Source organism: Oryctolagus cuniculus, chromosome 4 (genome assembly GCF_964237555.1).
Source record: "Oryctolagus cuniculus chromosome 4, mOryCun1.1, whole genome shotgun sequence".
NCBI classification, from domain to species: domain Eukaryota; kingdom Metazoa; phylum Chordata; class Mammalia; order Lagomorpha; family Leporidae; genus Oryctolagus; species Oryctolagus cuniculus.
Genome location: NC_091435.1, coordinates 8,871,227 through 8,889,788, shown reverse-complemented (window position 1 = coordinate 8,889,788; position 18,562 = coordinate 8,871,227). Strand labels below are relative to the sequence as shown.

The window sequence follows — 18,562 nt, the reverse complement described above, 5'->3', positions numbered from 1 at the left end:
GCGCAGGCCCCGCCCCGGAGACCCTGGTTTCCAGTTACCGCCCGGCTTCCTAGCCCCGCGACCTTGGTGACCTCGGGAACCCCGCGGGTGAGGACAGGGCTGCTGCTGCAGGTGCATGCCCGCCAGGTAGCAAAGCACCGTTCAGGTGGGCCTTGTTACTGTTCTCATTCACCCGTTACTTCGCTTCTTTAAAGTTTTGTGGTTTTTTTTTTACCCCTATGCCTAAGTATCCTTTATGCTGGAGATGAATTGGCACCGATAGACTCTGCCCTCCCCCGGCGTTCTAAAAAAGAGCGCCTAAATTAAATTCCTCAGACGTGCAGTTGTAAAATAAACAGAAAAATCGCGAGGATCAGGTTTGGTCGGGTCCCTCCCTGGATGCCTGGAAGCCAAGCTCCTGGCGGGTCCCTGCCAGGTTTTCCTCTTGCGGTGGGAAGCATTTAGGGAAGAGCTCCCTGGCTGCGCGCATGGAGCGCCATGGTCTTCCCTGGAAGGGGTCCTGCAGCACAGGTGCGAGGGGGTCTCGCAGCCCTGTTTTATACTCAGTGTGTCGGGGTACACCTTGATGTTCCCATTCCAAGTGAAAAATGGATATATCCTGGGCAGTGGGGGGCTACAAATGGTCAGGCTGGGAAATGGATTTTGCTTGCTACTCACTACTTAGCACACAGGAATGAGGCTCTAAGTTCAAGTTTCATGTCTGTGTCATCTCACAGGTGGCCACTGGACTCAGCGGTTGTTTCCATGTAAATTTAAGCAAACTGAAGGCAATGAAAATTTCGGTTTTTCAATGCAGGAGCCACATTGTAAGTGCTTGTGTTTTAGTGACCACTATTCTTGGCTGTGCTGTCCTAAAGCATCTCCATCCTTGGCAAGTTCAGAAGGAAGCTGCTTTAAATAGATCCTAGTGGTGTTTGCATGTTAAGGTAGGTCTCTAACCAGTGGCTGGACAGAACTGAAACTGGGAAGGCCCTTGCTGTTTTCACTGTTAGTATTGGAAATTGTTTTAACTTCATGTGCAGTTGGAAGATGTAACACAAAGATTCCTTATGCTATAACCATTCTGTGTTAACAGTTTGCAAAACTGCAGTGCAGTCTCACAATTTGCATTTTGCCCACAAAGCAACACACCGTCCTGTTCAGAGTCCCCCAGTTCTGTGTGTGTGGTGTTTGCCCGTGTGTGTGTAGTCCGGCAGAGTTCCATCACGTGCCGTTTGCATTTCCACCACTGCAGTCCAGATCAGAATCTTTGCACCTGCGCCAGGAGCCCCTGTTGCTCTTGTAGAACCAAATACTCCTCTCTTGGTCCCTTTCAAATCTGTCCTCTGACAACCATGAAACACTCCTCTGTTGGTGCCTCACAAATCTGTCCTCTGACAACCATGAATCTGTTCACCATTTAATCATTTAAAAATTGTTATCCTTTAGAAAACATGTACACAGAGACAGGAGTCGTGGACGAGCAGGTTATGCCCCTGCTTACATCACCTGCACCTTATATTGGAGAGCCCCTTTGAGACCCGGCTCTTCCGCTCCCTATCCAGCTTCCTGCTCATGCATCCTGAGAGCCAGCAGATGATAACTCAGTGCTTGGCCCCCTGCTCTGGGACTGGGTGACTGGGATAGAGTTCCTGCCTCCTGTTCCTGCCAGGTGCTGTCCTGGTTCTTGTGGTCATTTTGGGTGCACCAGTGGATGGAAGATCTATTTCTCTTTCCCTCTTTCTCTTTCTCTTTATCTGTTTCCCTTCCTTTCATACTACGAAAAACATACAAATTAACTTCTAAATGGTATATAGATGGAATTATACCACCTGGGATTATTTTTCCCCAGTGAACTGAATTGAGAGCTGCCTGGAATTTCTCCCCTATCTCAGTGTATGTGTGCCATGTTGTTTCTTGGTTCCTTTTAAAAAAAAAAAAGATTTATTTATTTATTTGAAAGTCAAATTTAAAGCCGGCGCCTTGGCTCAATAGGCTAATCCTCCACCTTGCAGCGCCGGCACACCGGGTTCTAGTCCCGGTCGGGGCGCCGGATTCTGTCCCGGTTGCCCCTCTTCCAGGCCAGCTCTCTGCTATGGCCAGGGAGTGCAGTGGAGGATGGCCCAGGTGCTTGGGCCCTGCACCCCATGGGAGACCAGGAAAAGCACCTGGATCCTGGCTCCTGCCATCGGATCAGCGCGGTGCACCGGCTGCAGCGGCGGCCATTGGAGGGTGAACCAACGGCAAAGGAAGACCTTTCTCTCTCTCTCTCTGTCTCTCTCTCTCACTGTCCACTCTGCCTATCAAAAAAAAAAAAAAAAAGAAAGAAAGTCAAATTTACACAGAGGGAAGGAGAGGCAGAGAGGTCTTCCATCTGCTGGTTCACTCCCAATTGGCCACAATTGCTGAATCTGTGCCTATCTGAAGCCAGGAGCCAGGATCTTCTCCTGGGTCTCCCACACAGCTGCAAGGACCCAAGTACTTGGGCCATCTTCTACTGCCTTTCCAGGCCATAGCAGAGAGCAAGATCAGAAGTGGAGCAGCCAGGACTCAAACCAGTGCCCATCTGGGATGCTTTCACTTCAGGTGACGGCTTTATCCGCTATGCCACAGTGCTGACCCTCATCCTGGTTTCTTTATAATTTGTCTGTAGGTAGGGTGAGCCAGTGTTAGACAGCAGTGGGTGGATTAATTACAGTACCACACCTGTCAGTGATAGCACGTGGTATGCGGGGAACTTTGGTAGTGGGGAGCCCCCTGCTGTTTCCAAAGGCAAACCTGGGGGGCCCAAGAATCATGATCTTCAGCCCGATTTTGTTATACTTTAATACTGTTACCCACACAGAACTGACAGGTCAGCTTGGCTGGATGCCTCACTTAACCTAATCCTGGTGAACTTCCAAAAGATCATGGGAAAATTGATTTAAAATATAATGCACATTTTCTATGAACTTTTAAATTTTGTTTATTTCTTTATTAATTCATTCATTTGACAAAAGGGGGTGGGGATGATCTCCCATCCACTGATTCTCTCCTTAATTGCTCAGAACAGAAGGGGGAGGGCAACGCTGAGAACCAGAAACCCGATCTAGGGGCGGGTCAGCTGCATCACCTGCTTCCTCTTGGGGCGCACGCTTTGAATCAGCTGTAATCCAGAGGTGGGGATCCAACTGATATTCCAGTTTGGGATATGAGTACATTGACTGCTAGGCCAAACGCCCGTGACCTTTTTGAACTTACCTTCATTGTACCATGTGCTGGGTCAGATGCTACCACCATCCCAGGAGGGATGGCCGAGGCAGGACAGGCAGGCATGCGCTGGCTATTCTTGAGATACCAAGGAAGCTGCCCTTTTGGAGCCGTGGAATTAGCTCCTGGCCTGTATATCGGAGTAACCAGGGGGAAAGGGAACTGCTTCCTCTCAGGACTGGCGACCTGCAGGAAGCCAGTTCCCTGCCAACGTGCATGAGCCATTTGAGTGTAGTGTCTGCGAGTGGGCTTCATGCTTGAAACAGAAATAGCCTCGCCCATGCAAGGTGGAGGAGGGGCCCCGGACACTGGGGGTCCTCTCCGCCCATCAGGCTGGGGAGCACTTGAGCTGGGACGTGTGGGTCAGTGGCTCTCAGCTCTGTCCTTTGTGCCCTCATCATTGCTAAGGCTTAGACAACACAGCCTTGTCCACATTTCTCCCGAGTGCACAGTTTGCAGCCCACCTGGAGAGCACTTGGCCTGTGTGTGTCTTCCAGGGATGGGAGTATCTGCAGACTCCTCCCCTGTGTGAGCAGTGACAGCAGGACCAGGGTGTTCTTCCAACATGGCTTTTTAGCAGGCTGTTGCACAGCTCAGAAATTATTCCATAAAAAGATAATGGCTGTAAATTTTTAAAGTGAAATTAATACTTGTGTGCCATCATTGAAACACGACTTGTTTGGTTTTCCCCCTAGGCCTCAGTGATTATTTTGGCCCCGAGTTTTCATCTGCAGGATCAGCGCTTGCTGCCCGACACTGCCCTCTTGTGGACTTGTGGCCGCTGCACTCTGTGGCAGGTGCATCAGTGCCCTGGCTGCCATATATAAATGCCGCATGGTGGGGACCTCAAGCAGCAGAGATCCATCCTCTCAGGGTTCTGGAAGCCACAAGCCCGAGGTCCAGGAGTGACAGGGCCCTGCTCTCTCTCCAAGCTCTGACCCAGGATCCTCCCTTGCCTCCCGCAGTGGCTGCTGCCTGCATCTCTCCCTGGTGGGCCTTGAACATGGCAGCAGAAGTCCAAGCTGTGCCTCTACCTCACACAGCCTCTTCTCTACGGAGCATCTATGTGTCCTCTTCCCTTCCTGTAAGGAACCTTGTCTTTGGATTTAGGGCCCTACCATCTCTAACCCAGCATGATGGGTACTGAGGGTGCCCAATGTCCTGTGGCCCCTAATCCAGCTAGCACAAGCAGGGCTTGTGTCTCATGCCATGTTGGCAGGGAGACTGGCGTCCTGCAGTTACTACACATAACAGTAAGAATCTCTCTTTTTCCTGGGCTACTTTGAACATAGAGGCCAGGAACTAATTCCAGGACACCTAGGGCAGCCACCCTGCTGGCGTCTGGACTAGGCATCACCACCTGCTGGTCCTGCCTGGTCAGGCCCTGCTGGGACACGTGGCAGCCCTTTCCCCATCCTTTGTATATTTGAGGTAACTTCAAAAGGTCTCCTAAGGGGACGGGCATTGGCCTAGCAGTTAAAATGCCTGTAGCCCATGCTGAATAGGTGGGTTAGATTCTCTCTTCTGGTTCCTGATAGCAGCTTCCTGCTGCAGTCACCTGGAAGTAGAGCAAGTAACTACTTAAGTAGTTGGGTCCATGATGTCCACATGGGAAACGCAGATAGAGATGTGGCTCCCAGCTTTGGGTCTCTGGTCATTCTGGGCATTTGAGGAGTTAACCAAGGAATGGAGATATCTCTCTCCCTCTCTCCCTCTCTCCCTCTCTCCCTCTCTCTTTCTCCCTCTCTCCCTCTCCCTCCCTCCTTCCATTCTTCTCTCTCTCTCTCTCTCTCTCTCTCTCTCAAACACACACACACACAGTTGAATGAATGAATGAATTTTTAAAGTTCATAGAGATTGTGCACTATCTTTTAAGCCATTTTTCCCCAGGACCTTATAGAAGTTCACTAGTGTTAGTTAATCTGGAGCATCCAGCCCCATTGACCTCTCAGTTCTGTGTTGGTACCAGTACGACATGGTAAAGAAATTGGGCTGAAAATCAATATTCTTGGGCCCTTTTGGGTTTCTCCTTTGAAACAGCAAGAGGCTACCATGGCCAAAGCAGGGAACTGTATCAAATTCAGGGCAGGTGGACTTGAACAGGCGCTTTGATATTGCAGGCAGGCACCAGAGGTGACAGCCTATCCCACTGTGACACAGCACCTATCCAGGTACTGTACATTTGCAAATCATTACCAATGATGGAAAGTGGGCAAAGTATAAGGCATCTCTATATTATTTCTAACAATTGCATGTGAATCTACAATTACCTCAATAACAATTTCACTTCAAAAACAGCAAGGGTCTTTCCCAGTGATCAACCTTCTGTTAAGCCACTGGTTGGAAACCCACCTTGCGGCAACCTAATGGAATCCTTATAAAGCACCACGGTCCATCCGTTACGCCCTGTGTCTGCACAGCCCAACACTGTGTCCACAGAGACTGAACACTGGGTTTGTGGCTACTGCAGCTGAGAAATGAATTTTCTCTTGCATTCATTTAGTTTCTTGAAATCGACATGGAAGCAGCCAGTTGTGTGTAGTGGCAACCTACTGGATGACACAGAAATGAAACCTAACCTGTAGTCACCAGCCCCTTACCTATAACGTCCTCAGGAATATACTATGTCACAATAGTGAGCAGTGAGGAACATTGATTTCCCACCACAAGGCGATGGATGAAGTCTCTGGGAAGAGACCTGTTTCTTCATTAACCATGGGGCTAGAAAGGAGTATCTCGACACCTTGAGGGAACTATAGGGCTGGGAAGGCCCCAGCACCTGTGCCCTGCAGGACTCCCAGCCAGGTAAGATGATGGCCCTGCAAGGGCCCAGGGCGCCCTCTGCTGTTCTACTCAGTGCCTTGCATGCCAGTGGATCAGCGGGACAAGAGGAGCCAGTGGCTGTGCATTTATTTGTCTTGTTATGGGGAAACCAACAGAAGCCTGGTCCCTTGTCATTCTCTTCCAGTTCATCTCACAACACTAATGCCAAAGACACCAGCTCCTGCGATATTTTTCAAAACAACAGAGAGTATGTGCATACAGGATTCTAGGTTTGCAAAGACAGTGAGGAGCAGTTGAACAGTTGGGAGAATCTGGGGGGGGAAAAAGAACTTTAGAGAATGGGGATAAAGGTCAGCTCAGATCCACAGCACGGCCAATCAGAATGGTTCTTTGTGCCTGGCACGCAGGCGCTAGCAGCCACCAACTTGGTCCTCAGCCAATTATTTTGCAACTTAGAGGCAGGTTGCTCCAACCCCAGACCTGCACTATACCCCAGGAACTTACTGGAACACAAGCCCTGCACAGGCTGGGGGCGGGGCAGCGCCTCTCTCTGGACCTGCTCTGCACCTGCACACTTAGGCTCCAGACCCACGCCGACAGCATTGCTCCCCAGCTCAGGCTCTGAGTCGAACTCCCACTCAGCCATGTCATCCTGCAGCCGTGTGGCGCTGGTGACCGGTGCCAACAAAGGCATCGGCTACACCATTGTGCGCGACCTGTGCCGGCTCTTCTCGGGGGACGTGGTGCTCACGGCGCGGGACGAGGCACGGGGCCGGGTGGCCGTGCAGCAGCTGCAGGCCGAGGGCCTGAGCCCGCGCTTCCACCAGCTGGACATCACGGACCTGCAGAGCATCCGTGCCCTGCACGACTTCCTGCGCAAGGAGTATGGGGGACTGGACGTGCTGGTCAACAACGCGGGCATCGCCTTCCAGGGTAAGGAGTCTGTGCACCGTGGGAGAGACCTCCCCAGATTCTTGCAGCTGGGATGGGCAGAGCCTATGGGGGGAGCCTGTGTGGTCCAGAACAGACCTCCCTGCGAAGGAAAAGGAAGTCTCATGTTGGGTGGTACCCTTGGAGCCCCTGGGGACTGGGACCCTTTTCCAGCCAAAGGAGCCTGGGTGTTTCCCAGGCTGGACACCGGGGAGCGTGTCCAGGCTTCCTTCAGTTTCTCTTTGATTGAGATTTAGCCGGTGGGTCAATTTTTTAAGTGTATTTAAAATAAACAATACATTGTATACAATAATAGTAATAGTGATAATGACCAACATGAGATACCAGGGTAGATCCTTCACTCCCTCAAGGGTACCCTCCTGCAGAAATGGATCAGCTGTTTTGTTCCTGTAGCGTTCCGGCCAAGGCTGTGTGTTTATTATCTGTTCTCTGCCCCAAAAAGCTGCGGATATCACGCCCTTTCATATTCAAGCGGAGGTGACTATGAAGACAAACTTTGATGGCACCCGAGATGTCTGCACAGAGCTGCTGCCTCTCATGAGGCCCGGAGGTGAGTCTCCTGGGGACCCCACGCTGTGCCCTCAGGAGGAGCTGGCCCTGCTGCCTGGGCTCTCAGCTCCATCCCTGCTGCCTGTCCTGCTCCAGCTACACCAGCCTGCTGCTGCCCCTGCCAGGGGCTGTCCTGGGTCAGGACATCGTCCCCGCTCCTGCACTGCCCCTGCGGTCTCTGCCCTGCCCCTGCGGTCTCTGCCCTTGGCACACCTGGCGCCTTCTGACCCTGCAGTCTTAGCTCACAGGTCTCCTGGGAGAGGCTCCTCATTTCTCCCATGCCCATCTCATGTCGGAGGCCCTGGGGGTGCCACCCTGGGCCCTCTCTGCTCCCTGAGTGACCTGAGTCAGCCTGGCAGGTCCTTCCTAGTGGTCACCCACTGTATCCCCCAGAGGACGTCTCCTCCTTAGACACCCTGAGCTGTCCTGCCTCTCCGTCACCTCCTGATGCCCTTCGCAGGCTAAAACACATTTCCAGAGGCTGCTCCTCCACCCCTGTGTCACCGTGGGCACCTACCTGATCCTGGCGGTCACCCTGCCCTGCCCCGTCCTCCACGGTCACTTCCAGGGCTGGGACTGAGCTCCCTCAGTCTCCCCCTGCGTTGTATCCCAGTTCCACAGCAGGGGCCTTGTGCACGGCAGCTTCACTGTGGTTCTGGAAGAATGCGAATCCCTAGGGACCCCAGTTCTTGAGTCCCCTCCTTCCCAAGCCTCTGGGAACTTGCTGCATGGATTCTCCCTTCTGAAAGATAATTTGGACGCACAGTCTGGGCCCTTGGCATGGTTTGCAGGGAGCTGCGTTCTCTGACGCTGCCCACCTCCTGGCTCAGTTTAACTGCACTTCAATGGGCTCATTGTGCACAACACGACACAGGATCCTATTTGCTGTGGAACGTGGTACAGCACTCATCCTGAGTGATGCAGTGACGTGCATGTACACCAAAAGACAAGCAGCCACTAACAAAACACGGAAACGTGGGATGCAGAACTGAGGACTTCACATTCGGTTCCCTCTCAACTCCTGTCCAGTTCCCTGTCCTGTCCTCCTGGCAGGTCCTGCTGCTTACAGGACCCTGCGTTACTGGGACCTCAAAGGTGGCTCGTTGCAATGTCACTGCCTTCTCTGCTCACCCAGAAGGTGAAGGCAGAAGTGGAGTCGTTGGCTGTGTGACCACCACGCTGTGTCTGTCCATTTCACTTGGAAATCACTCTGCCATTTGTTTGTCGGGTTTCTCAAATCCCAGCGCCTTTGGGCTCCAGCCGTCCTGTGCAAGCCTCTCCTGATAGTGATTTCTGGTGTATTTTAGGCAGAGTGGTGAACGTGTCCAGCCTGATGTGTCTCAGAGCCCTTAAATCCTGCAGCCTGGAACTGCAGCAGAAGTTTCGCAGTGAGACCATCACAGAGGAGGAGCTGGTGGGGCTCATGAAGAAGTTTGTGGGAGACGCAAAGAAGGGGGTGCACCAGACAGAAGGCTGGCCTGACACTGCCTATGGAGTGACCAAGATCGGAGTCACTGTGCTGTCCAGAATCCAGGCCAGGCACCTGAGTGAGCAGAGGGGAGGGGACAAGATCCTCCTGAATGCCTGCTGCCCAGGGTGGGTGAGAACCGACATGGGGGGACCCAACGCAACCAAGAGCCCAGAAGAAGGAGCAGAGACCCCCGTGTACTTGGCCCTTTTGCCTCCAGATGCCGAGGGCCCTCATGGGCAGTTTGTCATGGACAAAAAAGTTGAACAGTGGTGAGCTCACCCCCAGCTCCACCCACAGGTCCTGCTTGCTAGCCTGTCCTAATTAACCTAAAGGACTTTACACTGTCAGCAAATGTCCCAGCCACTGGGGAAATCCAAACATTGCTAGTAACTAAGACCTACAAATGTTCTACACCTTGTGTAGGTAACTCAGTGACCTGACTCTTAATTCTCTGAATTTTCTTGCGATATCCTCTGTGTATGGGGAGAGACTAGTTGTAATGGCTGGAAATAACCCATGGAAATCAAGAGTCAAATAAATGATTCATTGTAAAGCTGCTTTGCACATTGTTCGAATACTGAGAAAATTCATCCCACAAATCTGATCACAGGAAAAGTGAGAGCCAGGGAATGGATGGGGCAACTCAGGAGATAGCAAGCACTGGAGACAGGACACAGAGGAAACGTCCTTGGCTCTGTAGGCCGCACACCCGGTCACAGACACTCAGATGGGCCATTAGGTAAGTGAAAGCAGATACTACATGGAAAACAATGACTGTGTCTGAAGATGGCCCTCAGACTTCAGGATTTGGACCTGTAGGACTACCTGGACAGTACTGCACAGGGAAAGGCAGTTGACCTCTTTCTGTAAGCAGCCTAAGTCATTGGGAAGGAGAACCAGTGTCCGTGTGTGACATGAGGGCCACTTGTGGGAAGCACTCAGCTATGAAGTCCTCTGAGATCACAGGGAGTCTGCAGGAAAACCTCTCCCATGAATCCCATCCCCGGAAGACTCGCACAGGCCAAGTGCTCTCCAACTGGGCTGCACCACTCTGCACTCAGCAGAAGTGTAGGTAGGCATGGCCGTGTTGACTAAGCCTTGGCAACGCTTTTCCAAGCTACGTGGTAGAAAGCAGACTTTAGGAGAAGCAGACTTTAGGGCTTAAAGGACAGAGCTGAGGCCAATGACCCACTCATCCCAGCCTGGGTGCTTCCCAGCCTGATGGGAATGGAGGTCCCAGTGTCCCAGGCCCCCTCTCCACCTGGCAGGGCCTGGCCCTTTCTGTTTCATGCATGAAGCCACGTTCAGACACCTCACTGGGTTCCTGCCACACTGGCAGGCAGACCGGCTTCCTCCAAGAGTCGGAGCCGAGAAGAAGAAGAGGCCCCCTTTGCCATGAGTTAATCTGAATACAGAGGCCTGGGTCTGATTCCTGGGCACCAAGGGAGCGGCCACCCTGATTCCCTCAAGATCACCATCACAGGCCTGCCTGTCCCGCCTGCTCAGGCCCTGCAGTAGCCTTGTCCCCACTTCATTAGATACACAAGGTGACTTCAAAACGTTTGTGCAAGTGGTGGGCATTCGGCCTAACCTACACCCCACACCAGAGGACCTGGGTTAGACCCCCAGGCTCTTGCTCCTGATGGCAGTGTCCTGCTAACACTGAGGCAGGAGGCAGCAGGCCACGGCTCAAGTGGCTGGGATCCTGCTAACGGGGGCTTCGATGGAGTCTCTGTCTCCCGGCGTTGGCCTGCAGGCATTTCGGGAATTTGAAGAGTGAACCAGTGAATGAGAGATGTGTGTCTCAAATGAATAAAGACAATTGTTTAAAATTCATAGAAAAAGGTGCATTATCTTTTAACTAGAATTTCCCACGATGAAGTTCACAAGGATTATGTTGTCTGGGCCATCCAGCCACATTGACCTGTGGATTCTGTATGGTGCTAACACTAAATGCTAAAGAAATCAGGCTGAACATCATGATTCTTGGGCTTCGGTGGTGAGGCAGCAGGAGGCACCCCACAGACAGATTTCCCCGCACACTGTGTGTTATCCACTCTCATACTGGTGGATTTAATCCAACCCACTTCTGGCTAATACTGGGTCACACTACCTCCATACAAGGTAGCCAGTAGTGTGGAAGGAAGCCGGCCATTGTTGGAGCAACATGCATGGTGGCAAGGAAGTGTATAAACCATCTCCTAGTTAACTGCTGCGGGAGAAATCCCAGGAGGTCACACACTGGATGATCCATCTCTGTAGTATATTTGAACTGACAAAAGGGTGGAAATGGTGAACAGATTCATGACTGCCAGAGGACAGGGTTGGATTAGGGGACAAGGGAGGAGTGTTTGTTTCTGCCAGGGTGACAAGGGGATCCTGATGCAGGTGGACAGGCTCTGATCTTTTTTTTTTTAAAGATTTATTTATTTACTTGAAAGTCAGAGTTAGTGAGAGAGAGAGAGAGAGAATCATCTATCTGCTGGTTCACTCCCCAACTAGCTGCAACGGCTGGAGCTGTGCTAATCTGAAGCCAGGAGCCAGGAGCTTCTTCCGGGTCTCTCATGTGGGTTCAAGGGGCCCAAACACTTGGGCCATCCCCTACTGCTTTCCCAGGCCACAGCAGAGAGCTGGTTCAGAAGTGGAACAGTGGGACTCAAACCAGCACCAACATGGGATGCTGGCAATGCAGGTGGCAGCTTTTACCAGCTGCGCCACAGCGCCAGCCCCCATGGCTCTGATCTTGACTGCAGTGATGGAAATGCAAAACTGCACGAGATGAACCTGTCCAGAACTCAACACACGGGCAAACACGCACACAGAGCTGGGGGACTCTGAGAAGGGCTGCACTGTTCTGCAGTGGTCTGAACTGTGATATTTTACTGTGCATATCGCAAATTGTTACTGGTGAGGGCAATCGGCAAAGTCTATGGAATCTCTGTGTTATTGCTCACAACTGCATGTGGATCTACAATTGTCCCAATAAAAATGTCCCTTGGAATGCAGCAAGGGTCTGTCCCGGGCTGTTGACCTTCTGTTAACCCCTGGTTGGAACCTCCCTTACAGCAACCTATCCGGAATCCGTGTGAAGCCCCATGGTCCGTGAGAAATGTCCTGTGTCTGCACAGCCCAGACAGTGGCCACTGAGACACACGAACACTGAGCACCTGAAACGTGACTATTGCAGCTAAGAACTGACTTTTTCATTGCACTCATTCAGTTTCCTATAACGGACATTGCAGTGGCCACTTGTGTGTGGGGGCAACTACTGGATGACACGGAAATGAAAGCTGACCCTACAGCCTCCGGTCCCCCATCCTAAGCAGAACGCGGTGAGGAACATTCATTTCCCACCACTCAACCAATCAGCCACATCTCCAAGGATGGAACCAACTCTTCATTCTGAAAGAGGTATAGAAAGGTGCATCCTGGGGGCCTGCTCTGTGGTACAGTAGGTTTATCCTCTGCCTGCAGCACCGGCATCCCATATGGCACCAGTTTTAGTCCTGGCTGCTCCATTTCCCATCCAGCTCTCTGCTATGGCCTGTGAAAGCAGTAGAAGATGACCCAATCACTTGGGTATAGGCACCTGTGTGGGAGACCCAAAAGAAGCTCCTGGTTCCTGCCTTCAGATCAGTGCAGCTCCAGCCGTTGCGGACATCTAGGGAGTGAACCAGTGGATGGAAGTCTTTTCTCTCTGTCTCTCCCTCTCGCTGTCTGTAACTCTACCTCTCAAATAAATATATAACATCTTTTTTAAAAAAGAAAAAGGTGCATCCTGACACCCTGTGAACTATTAGGCTGTGAAGGCCCCTTGCACCTGTGCACTGTGGGACCCCCATCCAGGTGAGACGATGGCCCAGCAAGTGCCTGTGCACTATGTTTTTGTTTTTTGCAGAGATCACTTTAATTATGTTAAAATCTTCCTTTATGAGTTAGCAATCATTCATTTGAGGAAGACACTAGTGACCACATTTATCACTGATGTGGCGTAACTAAGCCCTAGCGTAGTAAGTGAAGGTGCCATAAGCCGTTCGGCAGGAAGAGATTCTTCCGTGTGTCTCAATCTCCCATCAGATAAGAAGACCTAAGTCCAGGACAGACAGACTTCCCATCTGAATTTACATCTTTACAACCCTCCAAATGTTCTTTGCTGAATGCATCAGCTCAATGGCTTTGTTAATGTCGTTAAAAGCAGGTTGTTGGTCACAAATGCATCAACTTTTATCTTCTTCATCATACATTCAGGCACAAACTCCGGGACACTTGTCACACTCTCCCATCCTCCAGAGATGGTGCTTTCCCGCATGCGACCTGTCACCAGCTGGAATGGACAGGCACGAGTTCTTCGCCTGGACCGGCTACTCCAGCCACCATGTTGAAGCCCCAGCCTTTGTGGCATGTCCCGGGTGCTGGTGTCATGACCTCACACTGCCATGCACTCGAAGGAACGGGCCGTGTCTCAATCAGCCATCTCAGTGAGCATCGCTGGCTGGGTTTACCGAAGTCTTGGGGGTTAATACAATCAGTGACTCCAAACTCTTTGGCCCTTGAAAATGTCTCTTTATTCAAACCCACACCAATGGTCCGGGATGCACAGTCGCTTTACAGCCTATGAGAGCTGTCAACCCAGCTCCTCCCAGGCCGAAGACACACAGTAGAGCCAGCCTCCACCTTGGCAGTGTTTTGTGTTTTTAAGATTTATTTTATTTATTTGAAAGAGTTACAGAGAGAAGTAGAGCCAGAGAGAGAGAGAGAGGCACGAGAGAGCTTCCATCTGCTGGTTCACTCCCCAAATAAACACATCAGCCAGAGTGGAGCTGATCTGAAGCCAGGAGCCAGGAGCTTCTTCCTGGTCTTCCACATGGGTGCAGGGGCCCAAGCACTTGGGCCATCTTCCATTGCTTTTCCAAGCCATAGCAGAGAGCTAGTTTGGAAATTGGAGCAGCCGGGACTCGAACCGACACTGTAGGCAGGAGCTTTACCTGCTACACAGAGCGTTCACCCCTGACAGTGTTTTAACGCAATGGAGATGTGACAGCACAGAAGGAAGGCTTTATCCCAAGGTGCTGTAGGGTCTAAATTTTAGCAACAGAGACCTCAGCCACAACTGTGTATTCCAAAAACGTGCTGCAAAGATGGAAACTTCATTCTCATCGCATAAAGGGGGAAATCAAAAAGAAATGTGATCCTCTGTCATTTTCTTCTAATTTATTGAACAATTCTAGCTTCAAAGACTCCAGTTCCAGTTTCAGAATCTCCCCGGAATAGGGGTGGGGGAGAAGATGTCTCAATTCTGGAAGGATGGTGACCAACCCTTGAAAGGATGGGAGAATGGTGGGGGAAGATTTAGAGAACCACAGATAAGCCGGCGCCTCGGCTCAATAGGCTAATCCTCCACCTTGCGGCGCCGGCACACCCGGTTCTAGTCCCAGTCGGGGCGCCAGATTCTGTCCCGGTTGCCCTTCTTCCAGGCCAGCTCTCTGCTCTGGCCCAGGAGTGCAGTGGGCCCTGCACCGCATGGGAGACCAGGAGAAGCACTTGGCTCCTGGCTTCGGATCAGCGCAATGCGCCAGCTGCAGCATGCTGGCCGCAGTGGCCATTGGAGGGTGAACCAACGGCAAAAGGAAGACCTTTCTCTCTGTCTCTCTCTCTCTGTCCACTCTGCCTGTCAAAAAATAAAATAAAATAAAGAGAACCACAGATAAAGCTCAGCCCAAATCAACAGCATGGCTAAGAGGAATGGTTCTTTGATGCCAGGCAAGCAGCGCCCATGTGCCACTGGCCTGGGTCCTCAGTTGGCTGGTTTTGCAATCTTCAGACAGGGGGCTCCTCTGGGATATCTCTGCAACCCATGGCCATTACAGGAAACCACGCCCGACCTGAGAGCAGGGCTGGCGCCTGCCTCTGCACACCTACACTTCTCCAGGCAGCTCTGAGCGCACCGCCTACCAGTGGGCAGGCAGCACACGCAGAACACGCGTAGACCGAAGCGCCCAGACACTCATCACGCACGTGTCCTGAGCTCATATTCAGCCATGTCGTCCTGCAGCGCTGGTGACTGGCGCCAACAAGGGCGTCGACTTCACCATCACACGCGACCTGTGCCGGCTCTTCTCCGGGGATGTGGTGCTCATGGCGCGGGACGAGGCACGGGGCCAGGCAGCCGTGCAGCAGCTGCAGGCAGAGGGCCTGAGCCCGCGCTTCCACCGGCTGGATATCACGGCCCTGCAACAGCATCCGCGCACTGCGCGACTTCCTGCGCAAGGAGTATGGGGGCCTGGACGTGCTGGTCAACAACGCTGGCATCTACATGGAAAGTAAGGCGGAAGGGCGGGAGACCTCCCCAAAGACAACAGAGGGGTGGGGTGCATCTGTCAGAGGATCCTGGGGTGCAAGCTTTGCCACTGGAGTCTAGAAAAGGACCCCCAAGGAGAAGAAGGAGAGGCAGGGAGGGTGAGAGTGGGAAGCTGGACCCTTGGGGAGTGGTGGGCTTTTCAAGACAAAGGGACCTTGGTGTTTCCCAGGCTCCAACACCAGGGGGCATTTCCAGGTCCTCTTCCATCTCTATGATTGAGATTTAGGCTATGGATCAATTTTTCAACTGATTTTGAAATAAGCAAGTTATTTTTTAATGGTGACAAGAGATGGCCCATGAAGGCTGCCACTTTCAGGAATGGAGGATGTTATCTGATGACAGTGAGGTTGGCACAAAGCAGCAATGAGAGGCAGACTTCTCTCGGGGTGGCTGGGTTTCCCGTGCACTGCTTTATGTCTACAGAATTCTAGCCAAGGGACAGGCTCTGTGGCAGATGCTGCTCAGAACAGCCATCCAGTGTGGCAGCGCCAGTTCCAGTCCTGGCTACTCTGCTTCTCATCCAGCTTCCTGCTAACATGGCTGGGAGCTGCAGATAAAAAGTCTCAAGTGTTTGGGGCCCTGCAACCCTCAGGAGAGATTTTGCTTTAAGATTTTGCTTCCAGATCTTGATTGGATTTGTTTGCATTTTTAGAATTGTCCTATGCTTCCTACCATAAAGTAGGAGTGTTAGAATGGACTGAGTAGGGGAGCAGAGAACAGGCTGAGGAAAGCAGAAACAGAAAACACAAAGCAGATTTGTTGTTTCAAAGTGACCTTTCTTGTGCAGACATAAGTGGAGAGGACTTCCAATCATGCCAGCTAACACTGGGCTATTTGGGGATTTGGCTGTTATCTCTGTGTTCCGATTTCTCCCAGTTAACTTGTGTGGCTTACAAATGTGGAACTCTACCACAAGTGTCCCCTATTTTGCTGTCACGACCTGGGACTCACTGGAGTTCAGTCTAAATAAATGGCCTCCTCTACATTTTACTTAACATGCCATTCTCAAGGTCACTAGGATACTGCCCATGTCAGTAAGGAACACTCCTTTCTCATATGTAAATCTGTAAATGCTGCAAGAAACATGAGCCACTTAAGAGATTTTGTCAAAGAAAAGAATTGTTTTTAACACTAAGCAACATCAAGGCAGAATGATTCAGGGCCATCCTGATGCGTATTGATAGCCCTGCAGTAAGAGTTTGCAGTAGGGGAGAGATTGGGCTCAACGGGGAATCCAGGAGGAAAATAGGAATTGATACCCAAGGGGAAGGCTGGAGGGAGGAGGGTTGTCACGGGGTAGGGTCACTCTTTGCAAACCTGATCTAAGAGGATTTTTTTTTTTTTTTGGTGGTCAGCAAGATAGCAAGGTATGATGAAGGGAAATAATGAAGAGAACACAGCCGAGAGGTCGGTGGGCATCTCAGTGAAGAACGGAGAGCCCAGTCTGCTTTACTTGGAGTATTTATGGCTGTTTGCTGTGGGCCTTCTTCCTCCTGCCCCTACACCCTGTCTGGAATACAGCTGGGTGGAGGGCTTTCTGGGTGTGGAATCCTTCCCAGAACTTCATAATAGTCCCCATGGTGAAGGATAGAAGACAGTCCCCTGAGCACCCCCTAGGAGAGGGCTCGGGCCCCTCGACCAGGTTATTGGACAATGGCCAGACTTTGATAAGTAAATGCTGGCTGCTTCCTGGTTCCATCACCCAGAAAGTCCCATTTTTCTTCAGCCCCTCAAACACATAGGTTCATGTCTACCGAGCTACCATAACACCCCCCCTCAAGAGAAATAACCTGTAATCTTATGGGGATAACATGGAGGAAGGTCCATCTCCTGTGCTTTATTAGAGCTGACCTATGGGCATAGAGTGGTGATGGGCATTCTTCTCTTGCTGTCTGTCGAGAGTGTTCAGAGGGGGCCTGGGAATGATTGTCTTGTGTGGTCCAGAGGACTGGCCACATCGTCCAAAGTGATAGGCTGGATGCCATGTCTCATGATCATCTGGAGCTGGACAGCTGATACTCTGCTAGAGACCAAATGGGTGAGAGTATTAAAAGACACACGGTTCAGAGAGAAACAGCAAGAGGAAGGAAGCTATAGGGCCAAGGAGGGGCAATAGCCAGGGTTTCTATAACCACAGTTTAGGTCCAAAATTACATTCTAGCTCAGCCTGGTCCTGGACAAACAGGATTTTTATAGAAAGCAGAGTGAATGATCAGACGTCAGCTGGGGCGGGGGCAGTGTGGGGTGGTGTGGGTAGAAATGTGGTCAAGTAGCCAGGGCAATGGATTCTGGCTAGAGCGCTACAGAACAGAGGAGAAGCCACAGGCTGGCCCTGATTGAGCAGAGGGGATCAGAAGAGCTCAACAAACATTGAATCAAGGGGAGAGGCTCTGTCGTGATAGAGACAGACAGTGACCAGGCCAGGCAGTTGAGGCTTGCGGCACTTTGGGCACTGCTCTCATTGTTCACATAAATGTTGAGTAAGTGCTTCCCCCAGGGACAGGCCCTGAATAATCAAAGATGGATTGATTGGGAGCTCAGTCTCACTCAGAATTACCAGGTCATGTCGTTTCCAGAAGAAGGGTCTCTGTGCAGACAAATCTCAACACTACTCGCCCTGTGCAGGAACATTGAAGAGGATGTCTAGGTTTCCACTGCAGTGGTGTCTGGATGAGGTGTGTGGGGTCCCAGCACAAAGAGGAGTTGTCACACACAGGTCTGCACCTACAGCGGCTATTGGTGTGCTACTTGTAGCACCTGTGTGCTCTACCTCTACCCTGTGAAGTCCAGTTATGGAAAACAATGGACATCACATCACACCAGGAAGGAGAACCCCTCACAAGGATTGGGAAAGATTCAGAAGTGGTGGTCCTGATGTGAAAGAGCAATTAAAGGAGATTTGGGGTCACACTTATTTCTGTAGAAATAAGTTCCTAGATTTCCAAAACCATCATAATTCTTTGACTTAAACTACATCCTCAGTGAAAGCGCCCATGCTTGGGAACTGTAGTAGATTGAATATTGGATCTCTAGAAGACATGACTATGACTCAGAACCAGAATCTGTGACATGCACCAGGCAGAATCTCCCATGTATTACTTTATAGTGGCTTGTTTATGTCTGCTTCTAGGAGCCACACCTATATGTAGGAATTTAAGTGGTGGTACCTTATACCAAGTTAGGCTATATTCTTGGTATAATTTGGCAATCACCTTTTTAAA

General features: G+C 51.2%; 2 protein-coding genes and 2 pseudogenes across 5 annotated transcripts in view; 2 read left to right on the top strand and 2 right to left on the bottom strand.

Moving 5' to 3' along the window:
* Window positions 1-18,562, bottom strand: part of LOC100348276 (carbonyl reductase [NADPH] 1) — a 150,618-nt gene that overhangs the window by 26,672 nt on the left and 105,384 nt on the right. The gene's annotated exons all lie outside the window — the stretch shown is intronic.
* On the top strand, window positions 17-9,542 carry LOC100345202 (carbonyl reductase [NADPH] 1). Of its 4 annotated transcripts, none has more exons than XM_070071853.1 (6): window positions 17-145; window positions 717-806; window positions 5,732-6,033; window positions 6,469-6,945; window positions 7,406-7,513; window positions 8,820-9,542. In XM_070071853.1, exons 4-6 carry the CDS (start codon window positions 6,657-6,659, stop codon window positions 9,254-9,256), a joined length of 834 nt encoding a protein of 277 aa, XP_069927954.1. In that variant the 5' UTR covers window positions 17-145; window positions 717-806; window positions 5,732-6,033; window positions 6,469-6,656; the 3' UTR covers window positions 9,257-9,542. The 4 variants fall into 4 exon arrangements, with proteins under 4 accessions (XP_069927954.1, XP_069927952.1, XP_069927955.1 ...); XM_070071851.1 differs by having other exon boundaries at window positions 6,197-6,945; XM_070071854.1 differs by lacking the exons at window positions 17-145; window positions 717-806; window positions 5,732-6,033 and having other exon boundaries at window positions 6,202-6,945; window positions 8,304-9,542.
* LOC127487583 (alcohol dehydrogenase class-3 pseudogene) lies at window positions 12,969-13,666 on the bottom strand (annotated as a pseudogene).
* Window positions 14,269-15,401, top strand: LOC138849441 (carbonyl reductase [NADPH] 3-like; annotated as a pseudogene).

Coding starts and splice junctions, on each gene's coding strand:
- LOC100345202 (XM_070071851.1), top strand. CDS start 6,351: ATGGGGATAAAGGTCAGCTCAGATCCACAGCACGGCCAATCAGAATGG. Junction 6,946..7,405: donor CGCGGGCATCGCCTTCCAGG/GTAAGGAGTCTG, acceptor TGCCCCAAAAAG/CTGCGGATATCACGCCCTTT. Junction 7,514..8,819: donor GCCTCTCATGAGGCCCGGAG/GTGAGTCTCCTG, acceptor GGTGTATTTTAG/GCAGAGTGGTGAACGTGTCC.